The sequence below is a fragment of the Ochotona princeps genome, chromosome 13 (genome assembly GCF_030435755.1).
Source record: "Ochotona princeps isolate mOchPri1 chromosome 13, mOchPri1.hap1, whole genome shotgun sequence".
In the NCBI taxonomy this organism is placed as follows: Eukaryota; Metazoa; Chordata; class Mammalia; order Lagomorpha; family Ochotonidae; genus Ochotona; species Ochotona princeps.
This window is the reverse complement of record NC_080844.1, coordinates 44,069,122-44,090,350: the sequence shown is the minus strand read 5'-3', so window position 1 is coordinate 44,090,350 and position 21,229 is coordinate 44,069,122. Positions and strand designations below refer to the sequence as shown.

The window sequence follows — 21,229 nt, the reverse complement described above, 5'->3', positions numbered from 1 at the left end:
CTTTAGGATTGGTACCCCGTATTTATGATTGTCCCCTTAGATTTTTCTAAACAATCTCAGCTTTCAGCCAAACTATACAAAAAATCTACTTATTAGCATGTGCATCTCTGCCTTGCATGGGAAAAATCTTATTTTTTCCAATACCTCAACCCAATACCTCATCACAACAGAAAGAATTCTGAATTTAAGTACATTTTAGACTCTCCACTACATATTTCAGCAGCTATACCTATGGCTAAATCACTCCTTTGTTCACTTGAAGTTCTCTCCCACAAAGCTTTGCCACTAACAATTCAATTTTAGAATATATGTACTTCCTGATACCACAAATGCTTAACATAAGATGTGAGAAGGATATAATTCTCCCAAAGGTATGTTTCTATCCCTAACCGAAGTTTTTAAAAATCAATGAAACTTTAGTATTTGTACATAGCTGGCTCTTTTTCTCCCTGCTACTGTTACCACACAGCTCATGAATTCAGTGGGATAAGCATTAGGACTTATGCCCCAACCATAACTGACATACTATATCTTGCTGAGTTCATTGACACAGAAACATTGCTAAGGAGAAATTGAGGCACACCAGAAATCTCTGAAGCTACAAACAAGAACTCCAAAAAGCTTCCCATATACTGGCAATATAAACCTAGAAGGGTCTGCCTTTCTTTAGTTTTGAAAGGAAACCAGAAATCAAAATGTTGCTGGCATGTATGCTGACTCAAAAGAAAAAATATACAGTACATCCAACAGAGCTCAGAAGGGAACTCTTCAATTTTAGGAATAACCTGGCTTAAAAAAAAAAATCTATATGAGTAATGAAATCTTCATTTTGTTTTGCGTTAATCAGAGATCTAACAGAATGAAGAGCATATAATTCAATCAGACCCTTTTCTGGATGCCCTGGGTGATTGCATTAGAATGTACAATATCTGGCAGGTCAGTCCACACAGTCAATAACATGCCCACTCAGACACAGTTATAAACCTGTTAAAATGAGTTGAGACTAATAAAAGATACTGTGAAAACAGTAATTAGAAATAGAAGAGTGAGGGGGTACATGGGTATTGTTAACTTTTTTTTATAAACCTAAGATTTCTCAAGAAACAGACTATCAGTCTTTTTTTTTTTTTTTAAATAGGAATAAGGAACATAAAATACAGAAGTGGAACTATAATCTCTTACACCTCTGGTCCTGTCAGCATGCAACTGCATCAATCAGTTTAGCCCTGGGGGATCAAATCTCCTTTTCAAATTTTGGCAATCAAAATAACTGTTTTTATATGTATCTCTAACAAAGCTATTTTATACACTGATTTATATTAATTAGCCTTCAGACTGCTATGTAGCTATCAAGTCACATGGTTACGCACTGTCTGTACAAAAAAAAATGTAAGCAACTGCAGAGCAAAGAGAAAGTGGGCATGAAGCTTACTATTTTTAACACAGTACTGATAACAAACCTAGCTATTTGTGAATTACAGTTTATCAAACTCTTAAGTACTCAAATTTGCTATTTGACTTAAAAGTGGAGTGAGTAGGATGTGAAGGGATTCCCTCCTTTTGTAATCTGCTTTTAATGGCTGGATTATAATTTTCCCTTTCAGGAACATGGGTTGCATTGCCAGTAATGGCTTCTGTTCAGTTTACTGCCCATGGAAAGCAGGAGTGACGGCCCAGGTAACTGAGAGACTCAGACTGTGTTCCTGACTCCCAACTTTGGCCCCGGCCCAGGCACAGACACTGCAGGCATTCAAGGAATGAACTCGTGAACAGGAGCTCTCTCAGGTTATGTTGATTCTAAATTTTACTTCAGGGATGTTCTGAAGCCTTTGGAGATCATCTTTTTTTTAAAGATTTTTTATTATTATTGGAAAGCCGGATATACAGAGAGGAGGAGAGACAGAGAGGAAGATCTTCCGTCCGATGATTCACTCCCCAAGTGAGCCGCAACGGGCCGGTGCTGTGCTGATCCAATGCCGGGACCAGGAACCTCTTCCGGGTCTCCCACGCGGGTGCAGGGTCCCAATGCATTGGTCCGTCCTCGACTGCTTTCCCAGGCCACAAGCAGGGAGCTGGATGGGAAGTGGAGCTGCCGGGATTAGAACCGGCGTCCATATGGGATCCCGGGGCGTTCAAGGCGAGGACTTTAGCCGCTAGGCCACGCCGCCGGGCCCTGGAGATCATTTTTAAAAGTCAGGGGGCTCCATCTCTGCCCTTTCATCTGTGCTCATGAAAAACTATTGAGCACTTCCACGTGTAAAGGCTCCGTGTGCCAGGCTCTTCCGCAGGCAGTTGTGCTCTCTTTCCTACAGACGTTTCTTCTGCCAACTCCTGCAAGCACGGCTTGCTTTCTCAGACTAATGCCCTCTCACAATTATCTGATCCTTGAAATTCATCTAACTTGCCGTTGTAACTATTTTTTTAACTTGATTTGGGCCTCAAAAATCTATACTAAAAAGTATATTTTTAAAAATTACAGGCTGCTATCGCTTCTCAGCCTTTTGGCTAACATCAAGTCTAATTACAGACTAACGCTCTACGGAGTTTCTCACACTCAAATGTACACATACATTTGAACAGAGATTCTCAAGTTTCACTTCTGGGGCAGGCACAATGGTGCGATAAATTAAGCTGTCACCTGCACTATCAGCATCACATCTTGGAGCACCAGTTCGAGCCCTGACTGCTCCACTCCCCATCCAGCTTCCTGTTAATATGATTAGCAAGGGATCAAGAACTTAAACTTCTGTCACTGACGAGGAAGACCCAAATGAAGTTCCTGCCTTGTGGCTTCAGCCTGGCTCACTCCCCACCATCACAGCCATTTGGAGAGTGAGTCAATAAATGGAAGATTTCCTAATCTCTTTTTTGTGTATCACTCTGTCTTGCAAATAAAACAAAGTTTAAAATAAAAATAGATTGGGGCTATGGCACAGGCTAAACTGCCAACTGCGATGCTAACATCCTGTGTGAACAGTGGTTTAGGTCTTAGCTGCTCTACTTCCAATCTAGGTTCCTGCTACTGTGTCCGGGAAAGCAGCACACGATTGTTCAGGTCCCCATACCCATGCGGGAGACCTGCATGAAGCCCCTGGTTTCAACCTGGCCCAGTTCTGGCTGATGAAGCCATTTGGGAAGTGAACCAGCAGATGAAACATCTCCTCCTATATACAATTCTGCCTTTCAAATAAATAAATTTGAAGGAAAAAAAAAAGAATAAGAGAGTAAGAATAAGGTGGGCATGCTTAATATTGTGAAGTCAGTTCTGTCCAATGGGCTGCCCTCTTCAGTCTTACGGTAATTTTTTCTATATTTTCGATTTAATTTTGAGAGAAATCACTTTGCACTTAAAAGGCTCTCCAGAGGGCCCAGTGTGATGGCCTAGCAGCTTAAGTCCTTCACCTTGAATGTGCCAGGATCCCATACGGGAACTGGTTCTAAACCCAGGGGCCCCACTTCCCATCCAGGTCTCTGCCTGTGGCCTGAGAAAGCAGTCCAGGACAGCCCAAAGCCTTGAGACCTTGCACCCGTGTGGGAGACTCAGAAGAAGCCTCTGGCTCCTGGCTTCAGATCAGCTCAGCTCCGGCCATTGCAGTCACTTGGGGAGTGAATCATCAGACGGAAGATCTTCCTCTCTGTATATCTGACTTTCCAATAAAAATAAATAAATCTTAAAAAAAGGGGGCGGGATCTTCAGAATGGCTCAAACAAAACGTCAGGTTAGGAAACGGTCTGCTAGAAAGAATATGAATGGTGTATTAAGATAGAAGAGACCAAAATCCTGATTCGGCTTTTCCCAAGAATGTGACCACTAAGCTTCATTTATAAAACCAGGGGATCTTCCAGGAAAAGAACTTTTCCCTACCAGGCAAGGATTATGTGAACCACTCAAAGAAATAAAAAGAGGAAGTGGCTCTACTATTTCAAACCTGTGTTTCCAGTTTATGGCAACAAACTTGTTTGCTGGATAGAGTACCTGTGTAACTTTAAAAAGACTGAACTAAGTAATTTCCAAGATGCCTTCAAATCCAACATTTTTTAAAAAGACTTGTTTTTCTCTGAGAGTCCAATTTATAGAGAAAAGAAGTCCGAGTTCTCCTATCTGCTGATTCACTCTCCAAGTGGCTGCAATGGCCAGAGCTGAACTCATCTGAAGCCAGGAGCCAGAAACTTCTTCCAAGGTCTCCCACATGGGTGCAGAGACCCAAGGACCTGAGCCATCCTCAACTGCTTTCCCAGGCCATGGGCAGCAAGCTGGATCAGAAATGCAGCAGCCAGAACTCAAACAGGCACCCAAATGGGATATCAGTGATATAGGCTGAAGATTAGCAAGCAAAGCTACCATGCCGGATCCATTTAACTCCAATACTTTAAACTACAACTTATTATCATGTCATTATTTATTTGCATTTTTTATAAATGTCAGTGATTTATTCTTCAATTTTAATTCAGACTAAACTTGAAAGCAATCCTATTTTATTTTACCTTACCTTCTCTATTTCCTTTCCTCTACAGTGTCTAACAATATTTCAACTTCTACTAGGAAATGTTATTAATAGTAATAGATTATTCTCCACCTTGTAAGTAGGCTAGTGTAAAATATATCTTGTCAATACAGAAAATCATTTGGAATAAGTGTCTCTCATGTTTCCTTAGCAGATAGTCAAAATCCATTACATTTATCTTTAATCTCTTCAAATAAGATAACTTAGGATACACTTATATTATAGCAACAGTTTAATTCTGTGTGTTTTAACTTTCTTAAAAAAAATCTATCAGGGCTGGCCCACAGCATAGCATCCACCTGTGGTGGCAGCATCCTTTATGGGTGCCAATTTGAGTCCCAGCTGCTCCATTTCATCACCTGGCCCAAGTCCTCCAGCCCCTGCACCAGCATGGGAGACCTAGAGGAGGCTCCAGGCTCCTGGCTTTGTACTGGCCTGTCTCTGGCCACTGTGGTCATTTGGGGAGTGAGCCAGCAGATAGATCAACCTGTCTCTCCTTCTCTCTCTGTAAATCTGCCTTTAAGTAATAAATAAATAAATATTAAAAAAAGATTAAGATTTATCAGATATGAGGCACTTCAAAAAAGTCACATTATCTTTTAATTCTAGACTCCACAAGCTTTTTGAAGCCCCTCAAACTGTCCTTAAACTGAATATATGTCAATGTGTGCAAATGTCTAGCAGCAGTATCCCCAAAATCCCAGGATTCTCAGAATTACATGTTGTCTAAGCATCAAGCAATTTCTGCACACCTCCTGTAGTAGACGGGGATCCAGGCAGTCACCATCATCATTAAACATAGATTCCCAGCTTTCCTCGGGATCAGCACTGCCCTCCCCACAAGAAGTTTCAGCTGTGTTCAGTTCCGTGCGTGTTCCCATAGAAGATTCTCCACCAGGAAAGGATATTCCGAGTTCTGTATCCTCTGAGTCACGCTGCTCTTCTGTTTCGACATCTTCAGCAGTCCTCAGTTCAAGCGACGCCTTTGTTGTATCGCCAGTACTATCCACATCACTGCCTGAGGCATTGTCTGCAAATATTTCTGGGCCATTTAACACACTGAGTTCAGAGTCCAAAAAAGTGTGACAATTACCATCAGCAATCTTCTTTCTAGGGAAGGAGGAAGTACAACCTGACGAGTTCTCTGTCAACTTTCCTGTTGACTCTGTAAAATCAGATAAAATATTCTCACCATAAATATCTGGGCAAGAAATCAGGTTGCTGAAATTTTCAGCGTCATCCCCACTTCTAACTTCTTGAGGTTGGGCTGCACCTGCACTTATTTCTATATTTCCTGAGAAATCACAAATAGTAGCACAGGTCTCATCAGCTACTCCAACCAGAACTTCACAAGGACTGTCTGTAGTTGCATGATGACATAGATCATCCGCAATGTCCACCATACATGCCTTATTGGTAATATCATCTATATCCTGACACCTACTATTTCTGTCTGTTTCCTGAGCAAGGACAACTGTCTCAGAAAGTCCATACTCCACACAAAACTCACTGGCACTGATGTTATTCTTCTCACACTTTTTAATTTTCGTTGGATCAACAATTCCATTTGTGCTCCTGAATTTACTGTCTGTAGTCTCTTCAGGAGTGACAGGACCCACAGTCTCAGGAATGGAATCTATACCTTTCCAACCAAAGACAGAATCTGTATTGTTGACTGTATCACCTATATTCTCCGATGCAAAGTAGGCAGAGGCTTGATCAATGACAGGATGTGGACATGCAGAATCAGTGACAGCCGTGACTTCTCCACTGCTGAGCCTCGGCTTTCCATCTTGTGGTGCAGTTGCAGAATCAGAGCTTAATTTTACTGATGTATTCAGACTCTCAGTTTGTAATACAGAACTAAAAACTCCAGGAAACCGGGACAGTGTCTCTACAATTTGGGCATCGGTTTCAATTCTGCTTTCCAAATCTCTGTCTTGAGAAGTTTCCCCACTTAGTTCACTCAATTCCATATTTTGGAGTGGTTTGCTTAGAACTTGTGCCTCAGGGATTTCTGAACAAGACTGTGATACAGGAATCCTCTGCCATCCTGTCAAATCTGTGGTTTCAACCTCCAAACACTCTACCTTCTTTGGTTTAAAATGCCTTTGTAAAGGTATACTAGGTGCAATATCAACATTTGGGACCCTGTGCTGGTGTCCCTGGGATACTTCTTTGGATTCTATAGTCCCTCTCTTGGTGCAAACCCTATCTTTATTTCTGTTTTGAAGGCATGTGTGTTTTCTTAATCTTGCTGGAGAAGTCTTTCCTTCTTTCCAGTTACGCTCCTTTCCATCAGGATTGGTACTTAGTCTCTGAGCCTCAGGTTTGTCTCTAAGGACCTCCTTTTGGGAGAGGCAACTGTTTTGTTCCTCTTTCACCAGACAGTTTACTGAACTACAGCTTTTTTCCTTATCACCGGTCTTGAGGAGCACTGTACCCCTTAGAGCTTTGGGGACATAAAGTGCCATATCAGGCCTTCTGGCGCGAACTCTGCATCTGTCCCCTTCTTGCTGCATTGCACCAACTCAATCTGCAAGACAAAGAAAGGATGATTTAATTATCAGGAACTAATTACAACATATTGAACTAGTGAGGTAAAGGGCCTACTAATCCAGCCTACAGATACCTTCAAGTACAAAAAGAAGCAAAACCTGCCATAAAACTAATTAAGGCGCTCATCCCAAGGAGAGTAAGTTCCAAAAACAATCATTTTGGATTTTATTCAAATATTATCCAGATTTATAATCTTTAACTCATCTACTTTTTAAATAAGAAGCCTTAGTTTAGGCTAAATTAAAGTGTATCAGAACAGTTAGATTCACCAATTCAGTGCTCATGAAACATGATCACCTTTATATTCTAGAAGCTATGGTTTTTTCACTGTAGAGTGTAACTAAGGTGAAACCCTCAAAAACCTTTTTTGCCACATAAATATATACACAAAAAGACAGTGATTTGCTTAATGAATATCCTGAGAGGTAGTAGATAATACTGCAAGTACTTGAGTCCCCACCACCTATGTGGGAGACCAGATGCAGTTGAGTTCCTGGCTTCAGGCTAGCCCAGCCCCAGCTGTTGTTGGCATTGCAACAAACCAATGGATGGATAGAGGACTGATACACACACAGGTAGACAGATATGTATATAAGACCATGTAATTCCAAAAACATATATAGACATATCTTTCGAATAAAAAGCAAAAAAGAAATCTAGGAATACTTGCCAAAGAGGTCTAAATGAGAATATCACAACAATCCTTACACCTGAAGGATTATTTGCATTAGCTTACATTTATAAAAGAGAAAAAAAATGTCTGTACTATCTTTCAATGTTCCTATGCTTCTCCAGAAGCCAGTATCAGGTACAAATTAAAGTACAATCAAGTTTAACACAAGGGCCCAGCACAATAGCCTAGTGGCTGAAGTTCTTGCCTTATGTCTGCTAGGATCCCATATGGGTGCCAGTTCGTATCCCAGCTGTTGCACTTCCCTTCCAACTCCCTGCTTGTGGCCTGGAAAAGCAGTAGAGGACAGCCCAAAGCCTTGGGACCCTACAACCACATGGAAAACCCAGAAGAAGCTCCTGGCTTCAGATCAGCTCTGCTCTGGCTGTTGCAGCCACTCGGGGAGTGAACCAGTGGATGGAAAATCTTTCTCTCTGTCTTTTCTTCACTCTGTAAATCTGACCTCCCAAGAAAAATAAATAAATATATATTTTAAAAAAGTTTAACACAAGAAACAGCTCTACTTCTATAGTTCTCCAACGCACATATCAGGCAACAAAGCTGTCTCTAAAATAATTTAAATAAAGCTGGAAAACTGACATACACTAAAGAAGACATTTCTATTCAAATAAATGAAAAATTGGTCTAGATTAAGCATTCTTCAAGCCCTAAACTCTATGATTTTATTTCTGATCTGCAACAAATCAGACTATATATCTGAATTCTTCAAATCACCGAATTCAGTTATACCATAACCAATAGTGTGCTGGTAATTTGGTAACTAGATCTCCAGACGCAGTTTGTAGTACCAATTGATATTTTTGTTTACATCAATGATGTCAACCAGATGAGTGACTTTTTTGCTCAGGCAGTTGATAGTTTTTGAATAATGGGAGAATATATCCTCATTTTTTGAGCTATTCACTATATAATAAAGACATGACACATCTGCATTAGCATTTTCTCCATCACTTTATGTCTAGACAATCTTTAAATAATAAATAAAATCTTGATTTATGGCATTTGACAATCTCTGTCATGTAAATATACTTACCATGGCTAGTTTCAAACTACCAATGTGATATCATTAAATATGGAATTAAAGCCCACATAACTACATCCTTGTACAGTATTTCAATCACAGATATACTATATATACTCAATCTTCAAGAACATAGATCATAAGGCTTGGCGGCGTGGCCTAGCGGCTAAAGTCCTCGCCTTGAACGCCCCGGGATCCCATATGGGCACCAGTTCCAATCCCAGCAGCTCCACTTCCCATCCAGCTCCCTGCTTGTGGCCTGGGAAGGCAGTCGAGGACGGACCAAAGCTTTGGGACCCTGCACCCGCGTGGGAGACCCGGAGGAGGTTCCAGGTTCCCGGCATCGGATTGGCGCGCACCGGCCTGTTGCGGCTCACTTGGGGAGTGTAACATCGGATGGAAGATCTTCCTCTCTGTCTCTCCTTTCTGTATATCCGGCTTTCCAATAATAATAAAATCTTTAAAAAAAAAAAAAAAATAACATAGATCATAACAAAATGTAATAAGATAATCAGAACATGGTAAGTTTAAGAGTTTACAAATTATCTTTCTAATAGAAAACCTATGTAATTTAACTTCCCACCCAGATCCCCACTTGTGGCCTGGGGAAGCAGCAGATGTTCAGGTGCCTTGGGACCCTGCGCTCACTTGGGACACCTGGAAGAAGCTCCTGGTTCCTAGCTTCAGATTGGCTCAGTTCTGGCCATTATGACCATTTGCGAATGAGCCAGCAGAGGAAAAAATCCTTCTCTCTGTCTCTCCTCTCCAAATCTACTTTATTCATAAAAATAATTAAATCTTTAAAACGATGACTATGATTAAAATTTTTGAAAAACTCCTACAATTTTAAGAACCAGCTCACAGGCCAGTAACAGCTGCTCCAATACAGCACTAAGTCACCTACTGCAATGCTGGCATCCCATATGAGTAACAATTCCTGTCCTGGCTGTTCCACTTCCAATCTAGCATCTTATTAATGTGCCTGCGAAAGGGGAGGATGACCTAAGTACTTGGGCCCCCGCACCCATGCGGAAGATCCAGAGGAAGCTCCTGGTTCCTCACTGAGGAATGGCCCGCTTCTAGCCATTGTGGCTCAGCAGATGGAAGACCTCTCTCTCTCATTCTCTACCCATTTCTCTCTCTGTAGCTCTACCTTTAGTAAATAAATCTTTAAAAATAATCCGCAGTCTCAAAAAATAAGTGAATAAATAAAAAAGGATAAGCACCCCCATCTTGTAGACTTTCAAGATACTGCCAATTTATCTGGTGCTTGTTTTGCAACTACAGTCAACAAAGGTCTTTAAACCAGAGACAGGGCTGTTCATCTACAATCACAACACTATTACTTAGACCAAAAGTGTCTTACGTAGATATTTATGTAATGTTTTCCATTTTTTCAATGTACTAAGTGCTTCTATCAGTCCAATTTGCTTCTTAACTAGAGGTCAGTAATTAGCTTTTTGAGGTGCATTTTGTGGCTAATTTATTCTGGATAGGCCATCAGCATGCAATTTTGTTCAAAGTCATACTTTCTAAATGAGATGCAAATCTAGACTTCTTTATGATGAACAACTGACTGCTACCTCAAGCCTTTAAAATAACGAGGCCAAATAATTTCCTCTATACACTTCTGAAAACTGGGATCATACCTGCACACCTGTCCAACTGTTTCTATAGTTTCAAAATCCCCTTGAAAGAAAATTTGAGTAATCATCTTACCCTTACAAAAGTAAATGAGCACAAAATAAATCAGGCTTTCATTTCATAACATGGCATTGACACTATCTGTCCTATACTTGGAATCTAAAACATGGATTCCTCTCCAACCACATACTAGTATTTAAGATGCTCACTGGATAATGAACCCATGTACTGATCTGATCTAGTATTTAGAAAAGGTTCACTTGAGACATTTGGTATTTCAGAGAAACTACCTCATGGGCATGATGACTACTCATGCTTCTCTAACAAATACTCTAGGCTTCATTACTTCATTAGTGCATGAGAATGTCACAACTAAACATACATAACTTTTATTCAGAAGTAATTTCAAGCCAATGGCTCTAAAACAGAGTACACATCCACCCTTTAATCATATTCACTGACTACAAACATTCCACCTCACTTGTCATTTGCAATCACACATGTTCTCTCCATTCTCTCTCTCTCTCTCTCTCTCTCTCACACACACACACACACACACACACACACCTGAACATTTTGAGGGCAAACTGTAGGCATCATGGTTCTCTCTCCTACATATCTGAGCCTACATCCTAAAAATAGGAATATTCCTTACATAATCATAACACAATTAACAATGTTATCAAATCTAACATTGATAAAATTGTTTCTTCTAACATTAGTATTTTAGTTTTGTCAGTTTACCCAGCAGTGTCCTTTATAGAATTTCCTTCTCTGATAAAGGTTCTGCTGTAGGATCAGGTACCACCTTAGTTACCATGACTTTTTAGTTTCCAACATTCTGGAACATTTGCAGTCTACTATAGTCTCTTATGACACTGACAATATTCTTTTATTATTATTTTTAATTTTATTATTATCATTTTATGATACTATTCCATAGGTCTTGGGATTTCCCCCACCCTCACCCCAGGTCCCCTCGCCACCACTGACTTCCCCTATATTATTATTACTACAGTATAGTTCTTCATAAACAGTCATATGTCCATCACTGCAGGCATATACAATGGAGTCCAGCATCCCATTGTCAAGATATAGTTAACTGTTTCATTGGAAGCCCATCTTTGATCTGGAAGTAGAGATGCCCACTGCACTGTATCCTCACATCTGGACATGACAGTCTCCATTATACATCCCCTTAAATGAAAAGCTACAATACAAAATCAACAACAGGAAGAAAAACAGAAATTTATAACGCCATGAAGTTTTCACGAGGTTTTGATAGTTCAACAGTCCTGAATTGCTGTTGATCCTGCCACTCCAATCACAATGAAATCTCTCCAGAATCCACTGGCCAACAGTCCGCCTTAGAGTCTCCGCCTGCCCAGATATTCACTGTCAACACTTGGCTAGCGTAGCTGATCAATTGACACTGACAATATTTTAAGACTAACTCCCCTTCATCCTTTTTAAAAGAGAACATTTATCATTTAAGGTTAGCTTTATGTCTTCTACAATCAGACTAAGGTTACAGACTCTCAGCCAGAATACTACAGAGGTGGTGATGTGTCCCAGAGGACATGACTTCCACCTGTACTTCCATAATACTCCTAACTTGGCCACCCATTCAAGATGTTGTCCAATTTTTCTACTATGTAATTGCTGCATATTTTCTACCTTATGATTAGTAAGCAGTTTGTAAGCACACATTTTAAATGTGTAAGTACCCTGCTTCCTCATTAAAATTCCATAGATTCTGCATTTAGAATGCTAATTTACAATTTTTATTATGATATCCACAAAACAACTTTCCAACTCTAACAGTCCCTCAACATATCATCAATTAGTGGCAATGAAAATGCAGGGGGCACAGCATTGGCACTAACTACACTTTCCATGATTCATAAGATGGATCTATTAGATATGATAGGGAGAGAGTTCCAAACCTAGGGCATGCAAGGCCCTCAGTATGATCATAAAAGCCACAAGGCTGACCTTCAATGGTAATCAGCAGGAAGCAGCTATAGAAGATGACATGGAACTACATCCTTCAGCAGCCCTTAAGGATAGGGGATAGAGGGCCCAGCATAAGAGCCTAGTGGCTAAATCCTCACCTTGCATGTGCCAGCATCCCATATGGGTGTTGGTTCGTGTCCTTGCTGCTCTGCTTCCCATTCAACTCCCAGCTCTCAGCCAGAACACATAGGGGGTGATGTGTCTCAGAGCACATGATTCCCACCTGTGTAGAGAATAGCTCAAAGCCTTGGGACCATGTACCTGCAAGGCAGAGCTGAAGGAGGCTCCTGGCTTTGGTTCAGCTCAGCTCCAGCTCAGCTCCGGTCATTGTGGCCACTTGGGAAATAAATCAACAGATGGAAGATATATCTCTCTGTCTCTTCTCCTCTGTTTTAAAAAAAAAAAAATCTCAATTTCTAATAAAAATAAATAAGTCTTTAAAAAAAGTTAGAAATCCCAGGAGGGAATGAAATGGCACATGCAGGTGGCAAGCTTAGACTCACAAAATGGAAGCCACACCTCCCCTGCCCTATGTAACATCGTCCGATTACGTGTCAAGTGACTCATTCCCCAGGTTATACTGCCCCTCACCTTGGACTTGGTGGTGGCATCTCCCTGACTGGACCTGTTCCCAGCCACAGCTTTACACGTGCCAGTGGTGGCTCTGACCCAGCTCAGAATAACCCATCCCCCGTCTTGGCCTTTGCCATTGGATGCTGCAGCCTGGCCTGACCCAACCTGCCCCCTGTTCCAACTCTCACTGGCCTGCTCTATCTGCTCCCATTCCTGATTCATGCAAACTAGTAGGTGTGATAGTCTAGACCTGCATGACTCGTACTCCAACCTGGCTCCAGCATTTGCCAGTGTGTTAAGACTGGCATGGCCCTGCCCAGTCCACCCTCCTCCAGAACCAAGCCACATACTTGCCGACAGATAGAGCAACCCTGCTCAGCATGACCAACACCCAGGCCTGGATCACATGCTGACCAGTGGGAGTTACGGCCCACCAGGAGAATTTCCCAAGTTCCCCTACCAGGCCCACCTGCAGACCTAGATCCCACACATGCCAGTAGATATTAGGCCCTTAGCCAGCATAGTCTACACTCTCCATTATGACGTATGTATCAGTCGACAGATGTTGCAGCCCAGCCCGCTCCATACCCTATTCTTGGGTGCTGCAACTTGGTCTAGTCCGGTCTGTACCCAACCCCAATACCCATGAGGGTCTGGGGGTTCCACGGCTATGCCTAGCTATGCCCATCACTATCCCCAGTTCTTAAGCAAACCAGCAGACACTGCAGTTCTACAGGGACAGGCCCATATACACACCCACAGACTCTGCCTTCAGACCTGATTCCCTTGAGTGCAAGTTAGTGTCATGGCCCAGCCCAATACTGTCAGTCTCTGGTTCCGACTCACTGACAGGTACTGTGATCTAGCCCTGTAAGGCAGCCCCCCAATCCCAGCTTTAGTGTGTGCCAGTGAGCGGTATTTGGAGGTGGTCAATACTAACTACCCCAGCTCTGGTATGTCAAATGGGCTGGTGCTTCCATCTGACCCTAAAATGTCTCCCAGTTTTCCCCTCCAAACCAATCAGTCTCTGCCTGATCATACAGTCACCTTGTCAATGGAATTGCCTCAGTATTCATTCTTCACCTGCAACACACTCCCTCACCGGTCCTCCTTCCCACATCTACCCACCACCTTCTCTGGACAATCTGCTCTCCTTCCTCTGCTACAGTAACGGATGTTCTCTGCAGACCCCAATGGACCGCCATATCTTCTTTTTGCTTCTGGGTATGCCATCCTTTGCTCCGACAAATCCAGAGGCTCTGATCTGCAGGCACAAGGGCCATGTCCATGTAAGTCCCTCAGAGGTCATTCCTACCCTGTAAGTGAGCCCTCAAGTCCCTGCACGCTACCACCCGTACCATCCCCCAGATCACCTGCGAGCCTAGCTCCTCAGAAGGTGCTGCCAGATGGCCCATGGGCTTCGTCCAGCACCACTGGTGCCCAGGCCGCCCAGGCCTAGGCAGGCGACCCTAGACCCCACCAGACCGCCCCCACCACAGGGCTCAGAGGCCTGGCCCAGCGGCACAGTGTAAAGCATTGAAAGAGGCTGGGCGGTGACCTCAGACCCTGCTGGATTTCCTCACCTTTTAAATATTTACATGCAAATATGTATGTACACACACACAGGCATCCTGCATCACAGTCACTTGGGGAAGTGAACCAGCAGATGGAAGATCTTTTCCTCTGCTTCTCCGTCTCACTGCAAATCCGCCTTTCCAATAATTTTTAAAAAAAAATCTTAAAAGGGGAGGGGGAAGAGCCAGGCTTGGGCCTGCGCAGTGGTGCAGTAGCCTAATCCTCTGCCAGTGGTGCCGGCATCCCATATGGGTGCCAACTCATGTCCTGGCTACTCCACTTCCAATCCAGCAGAAGATGATCCAAATTCTCAGAACCCTGCACCCATGAAGGAGACCTAGAGGAAGCACCTGGGAACTCAATCAGAAGCAAAGGTAGGACTCAAAACTCCAGCCTTCTGAAATGGGATGTTTCCCAAGCAGGAGGTTAACCTTGTACCAAATGTCACCCCACCCAATTTTTTCTTGGGAGTTTTACACTCTTGGCCATTAAGCTAAGAGTTTGTCTATTTTAAGTTAAACTTTGTTCAAAGGGTCTCAGTTTATTACTTTCCATGGCTATCCAGTAATTCCCAACATCTTCTGCTGAAGAAACTGTCCTTTTGCCAATATGCAGCCTTAGCACCTTTAAAAAACGGGTGTTGGACCTTCTTCCGCCAAAGGCCATTTGGATATTTGTAACATCACTCAAGAGCCACACAAAATTATCAGCTTAAAAATTAGTCTGCTGCAGATGCACTGGATTCCGAGTCTTGCCCCTCGGCAGGGCCCCTGCTTTAGCTGATCGTTTGATTATACTCAGGCAAGGCTTTACTTCTGAGGCCTCTCTAATCTGTGCCACTGACCCGTATGCCAGTACCATGCTGCTCTGACCACCTAAGTTTTGTAGTAGATGCTGAAATCAAGAAGGCTTCCAAGTTCATTCTTCTTTCGCAAGATGGTTCTGGCGGTTCATAGACCTTAGTGATTCCTCATGAAGTGATTTTATACATTTTTGCAAAAATGCCATTGGGGTTTTGATATAGACGTTCATCAGATTGCTTTAGCTAGTGTGGTCACTTCTTAAAAAGCAGTTTGTTAATCTGAAAGGCTCAGTGAGCATGAGAAAGTGAGCTCTCCCAGCTGTCTGCTGCACACTCCCCAAATGTTTGAGCTCGGGTGCGGCCAGGCTGAAGCAGCAACTTTGACCTCATCCGAATGAAGAACTTCGGAGACTGCTTAGAGAACGGAGACACAAGCCACAGACTCAAAGAGAACAGCTGCAAACTGCATCTCTGATCAAGAACGTTTATCCAGGAGCTGGCAGTGACATAGCATGCTACTCCTCCACCTGCAGCACTAGCATCCCATACGGACACAGGTTCAAGTCCTGGCTGCTCCACTTCCAAGCTACTTCCCGGCAGACGGCCTAGGAGAGCAGTAGAGGATGGCCCAAAGCCTTGGACTCCTGCACACAGCTGTGAAATCTGAAAGAAGCTCCTGGCCCTTAGCTTCAGATCAGCCCAGTTCTGGCCACTGCAACAATTTAGGGAGTAAATTAGCAGGTGGAAGATTTCTATCTGTCTCTCCCTCTTTCTCTAGTTGTAGATCTCCAAGTAAAAACAAAGAACTCCTAAAGAAGCTTATCCAAAAAATAAAGATATTCCAAAATTCAGTATCAAAAACAACTCTGAATTGCATCACCAAAGAACAAATGATGCTTAGTCCAGTTCCTGTCACTGTGATACAATATCTGAGACCAGGTAATTTCTAAAGAAAAGTCTGGGGCCCAGCACGGTAGCCTAGCTGCTAAAGTCTTCATCTTGAACACCAGGATCCCATATGGGTGCCAATTTACATTCCCGGCAGCTCCACTTCCATCCAGCTCCCTGCTTGTGGCCTGGGAAAGCAGTCGAGGACAGTCCAAAGCTTTGGGACCCTGCACCCGCGTGGGAGACCCGGAAAGAAGTTCCTGGCTAGTGGCTTCGGATTGGCGCAGCACCGGCCATTGTGGTCACTTGGGAGTGAACCAGCAGATGGAAGATCTTCCTCTCTGTCTCTCCTCCTCTCTGTATATCTGCCTTTCCAATAAAAATAAATAAATCTTTAAAAAAATAAATAAATCTTTTTTAAAAAGAAAAGAAAAATGTGTTGAACTCATAGTTCTAGAGGCTGGGAGTCAAAGACTGGAAAGTTGCATCTGCCAAGAGCTTCCTGCTATGTCAGTATTATAGCAGGGGGAAAAAGTAGCAGGGCAAGCAAGCAGTAGCAGCACTCACCCTCATAACACGCTCCTAGGGTGAGCACTGCAGTCCCCCAGAACAGCACTGGTATCTTGGTCAGAATTTGCTAAACATACTCTAACAAATGTGAATGTTCCTGCATGTAACCTTAATTTTTGAAATGCACCTACACCCTTAACAAAATTGCACTAATTAGACTAAAAAAAATCATTTTCTTTTTTTAGAACTTGAGCATTCAGTCTTTCCTAATTTAATTCTGCAGTTATTATTTAAAACATTCACTGGCTTACTCAACTTTGCATGAATAAAGATTATGAAACCTTTGGTTATCACCTTTAGTATTTCTTAATCTATAAGCAAAGCACACAACCCTTTGTACTGCATGCAGGAGACACATAAAATCACCTATCTCATTTGGCAGCTTTATTCAGAACCTTAGAAAAAAAGGACACTGAGAATATCCTAAGGTACTCTGGCAACTCTAAATGACATTAAAACATCAAAATGCAGTAAGTTTTTCCCTAAAATACACCCCCTTTTTTTTCATAATTCTGTTCAAGAACTCGTGGCTCACTAGAACCTACCAGATCTTGACTAAGTTTACTTGGCACTCAAAGGTCTCCGTAATTTAGGACCAATCTAACTGTTTCAATCACATTTTTGCCACTCTCAAGACACAAATCCTCCATTCTGGACAGGGTGGCCCCACAGCTGTCATATCCTTCCAACATGCTTGATTCTCTTCATCAGTTATCAGCACTGTTCATTCATAAGGCTTATCTCAAATTCTGCTTTTTCTTAAAACTGAAGACACTGATTCTATCCTTTTGAAATTTATATGTACTCATCATATGGCATTCATTTGTCATTATATATTGTATTATTCATGCATTTATGAATAGCTCATGCTCTCTTAAGTTTCCTGAGGGCACACACTGCCTCTCACATTTCTTACATTCCTAGGACTACAACAAGTGCTCAATAAAAAAAAAAGTATGTAAACATTCTTAAATTACTTCAAATTTTATACTAATTTTAAACCAATTAAAATTGCTAGAAAAGCTTATTTTATACTTTGAGAAACTGAGGCAAATCTGCAGGTGTCACACGCACATTATTCTTTATCCCCACAGTTGAATACTGGTAAAATACTAAACAATAAAAGGAAAGCACTAAAACAGTCAACTTTTTAACTAAATTTCACTTTCTAAAGTCAAAAAATAAGAAATGAAAATGTGAATTTCTGTGGCGGTCCTCCCAAGATTATATTAGAATCTGAAATGTTCTTTTGATTTCTCTTACCTATTCATATATTCTCTGTGAAGAGACACAATATCACGAAGATAAATGCTGTGCCTTCTTTCTTTAGAAAGCTCTCAGAGCAACTAGCACAGAATTGAGCATGGTAGCTTGGCAATATTTCCACTCAATTTCTTAAAAGCAATACTAGGGCAGCTCATATATACTTATCTGCCCCACGTAAAAACACGCTTAGTAACTCTTCCTATTGGGAAGATTTACTTTTCATAATCTTTGGCACAAATTCTGAAACGCTACCTGCCAAGTCCCATACCAAAATAAATATGCATCCACAGCAATTATGGAGATAGATGGCTTATGGAGAGGGGGCACTCTTTGGTCAGGTCCCATGCTGGCCTGTGGTTAGGGGAAAGGGAGAGTGGGGGGAGGGGTGTGGCCTTGTGATTAATCACTGCCCACTCTGCTTAGGGGTATTTATCACAACCCGCTGTCAGGTAAATCACTGGAAAAACACCTCTTTGGTAATTAATGTGAAGTGACGGATGGACAGCCCCTGGGCCCATTAATCAGGAACATCAGCAGCCTACTGAGATTATGAATGTCAGGATGCATAAACTGCTGGTAGATCAATAGGCCCAGGAATTCATCCAAGGCACCTCCAGGACATTAGGCGCTCTCCACTCCTCCCCCAATCTGCAGTGAAACACAGGGCTTCCGAACAAAGAGCAGCAGCTGGGACCCCCAGTGACAGACCACTGGCTAGAGCAGGTACCAGGACCTGCAACATGGGCACAAAGCACTAGACCACTCCAGAGGCTCTCACACGCGGGGCAGTGTTCTGCAAGAACCAGGAAGACACTGTTACCATGAAATTATTCAAGCTCAATTATCCATGTTAGGGCTTTCTGGCTTCTCAAGAATACAAAATTTTTTTTTTTTTGGCTACTTTAAAATCTAGGTTAAAACTCTGGCTTAACAGGAGAAAGAATCTGTATAGAGTCATTTAATTATTTTTAATTGAACCTTATCCCTCAAGATCACGATGAATGGGGAATTGCCAGCAGAAGTACCAATGATATTGAAACACCAAAAAGGCATGCTCAACTTGTGGAACAGTTTGAGACTGGAGGAGAATTACTGCCTCTCTGCATCCCCCAATTTAGCCACATTTTGCATAAAGCATCATAGAGCTATGGCCTCATGTTGAATACTCTCCAGGCTGACAGTGACGGGAAGTTGCACTTGCTGCTACCGCCCACCAAACCCCAGGGCTGTGCTTTGTGGCCAGGCTCAGGCCAGGACTGCAACTGCTGGTCAGAAAGTGTCTCAGAGTTATGGCTGCCTGTTCCGCTAAATCTCATTTCATCCTACTGATGGATGGATGGACAGATGGCCGCTTGGTGAAAGCAGCATTATCAGCCAACCTCTATGCAGCCTCAGAATGATGGATAGCCCTCCTTCCACTTTCTCCAAACCACCATCGATCCAAGCCATATTTCAGTGGTCAGAAGCCCAGCAATATTAAGACGCACAGTCAGGTTAAGTTACTTGCAACGTAAACCTCTACAACAGAAACCCTAACACCTTGGCCCTGCTGTCATGAGCCAGGCTGAAAATGTACCATTTCATTCTCTCTAGCAGTAACCCAATGAATTCCATCAGCCCAAAGCCCAAAGGGAACAAATGGGCTCCATTCCTAGCAGTACTTGAAAAGCTAGCTTGCCTGCCAAAGTTTTTACTTGCCAGTTCATTTCTGTGAAACAAATGCTACTATAGTAGCAGAAAGGTCCGTGAATATGTATATAGTGGAGTGTAAAGCTTTCAGACCCACCACAACACCTAGAGTTAATCATTGATAAAATCACTAGCCACAAATATATGTAGAGCCTGAGATACACAAGTGAACCTTTTTTCAACAAGGACCTGGACAGATTAAAAACTCTATCTTTTGTACATTATCCTAAAATGCTGTTTCTCTCTAGTCTGCCTGACTGGCTTCTGTCCCTTCACATGTGTACAGAACAGATGTAAATACTAATCCTTGCCTGCTTTCACAGCATGCCTCTGTACCCACTGCTCTGTTACCTTCTAAACATTCAGCCTGTCTATTTGGACCTCATGTCTTTGTTTCTTCCTGAGCTCTCAGCAACTCAAGACGTGTGCAGCGGATTCCATGTATCAAAGTTATTTACACTGGTTTGGCTGGAACAAACGGTCATTGACCCCAGCTCTGTGATAGATTCCCAGAACACACATGCCTGTTTTTTAAATATTCGTTTATTCTCATATGACTTCTCCAAGTGCTGCAGTGTCAACCACATCTCAGCTCAGTCTGGCCTGGCTCCTAGTCCTAGTTCCTCTTGACTAAACTACTGCTGCCTTGAGAAAATACTCATGGAGGATTTGTTTGTGTTTGTGAGGTCAGAAAAATCTCTCAGGCCAGCACCATGGTGCAGTAGGCTATGCTGCTGCTAGCAGCACCAGCATTCCAAATGGGCAACAGTTTGAGTTCTGATCTCCACTTCCAATCCAGCTCCCTGTTAATGTACCTGGAAAGCAGCAAAAGATGGCCTAAGTCCTTGGGCCCCTGCCATCCACATGGGAGACCCACAAGAAGCTCCTGGCTGTTGAGCTCAGCCTGGCCCAGCCTTGGTCACTGAGGCCTTCTGGGGAGTAAAACAGCAGATGGAAGACATCTCTCTCTGTAACTCTGGCTTTCAAACAAATAATTTTTTAAATATTATTTTTATTTGAAAGACAGATTTACAGAGATAGAGAAGGTTTTCCATCTTCTGACTAATCCCAAAATGACCACAACAGCTCAGCAGCTAATGTGAAGTTGGGAACCAGGAGCCAGGAGCCTCTTCCAGTATGTACTGCAGGGTCCCAAAGTATTGGGTCATCCTCAGCTCCTTTCCCAGGCCATAAACAGAGAACAGGGCGGGAAGCAGAGCAGCTGGGACATGAGCCAACACCCATTTGGGACGCTGACACCACAGGATAGATTACCCTGTTGGCCATGGTGCCAGCCCCAATAAATCAATCTTCCAAAAAAAAAAAAAAGGTTCGACAGCATGCAAGTATCTTCCTTCTGGCTGTGTAACAGCTTAATACTTATGCCCTACCGGTGTCTACACTTCTGCTTCTACTGTTACACGCATGCT

At 42.6% G+C, this 21,229-nt stretch overlaps 1 protein-coding gene across 5 annotated transcripts in view; it reads right to left on the bottom strand.

Moving 5' to 3' along the window:
* R3HCC1L (R3H domain and coiled-coil containing 1 like) overlaps nt 1-21,229 on the bottom strand; it is a 61,181-nt gene that overhangs the window by 16,592 nt on the left and 23,360 nt on the right. For 4 of the 5 annotated variants that reach the window (XM_058671058.1, XM_058671055.1, XM_058671057.1 and 1 more), the window contains one exon: nt 5,258-7,041. In XM_058671058.1, coding sequence (XP_058527041.1) covers nt 5,258-7,027 — 1,770 coding nt within the window. In that variant the 5' untranslated portion in view covers nt 7,028-7,041. Of the gene's footprint in view, nt 1-5,257; nt 7,042-11,164; nt 11,373-21,229 lie in introns of those variants that run through there. The other variant, XM_058671059.1, reaches the window with a different exon arrangement.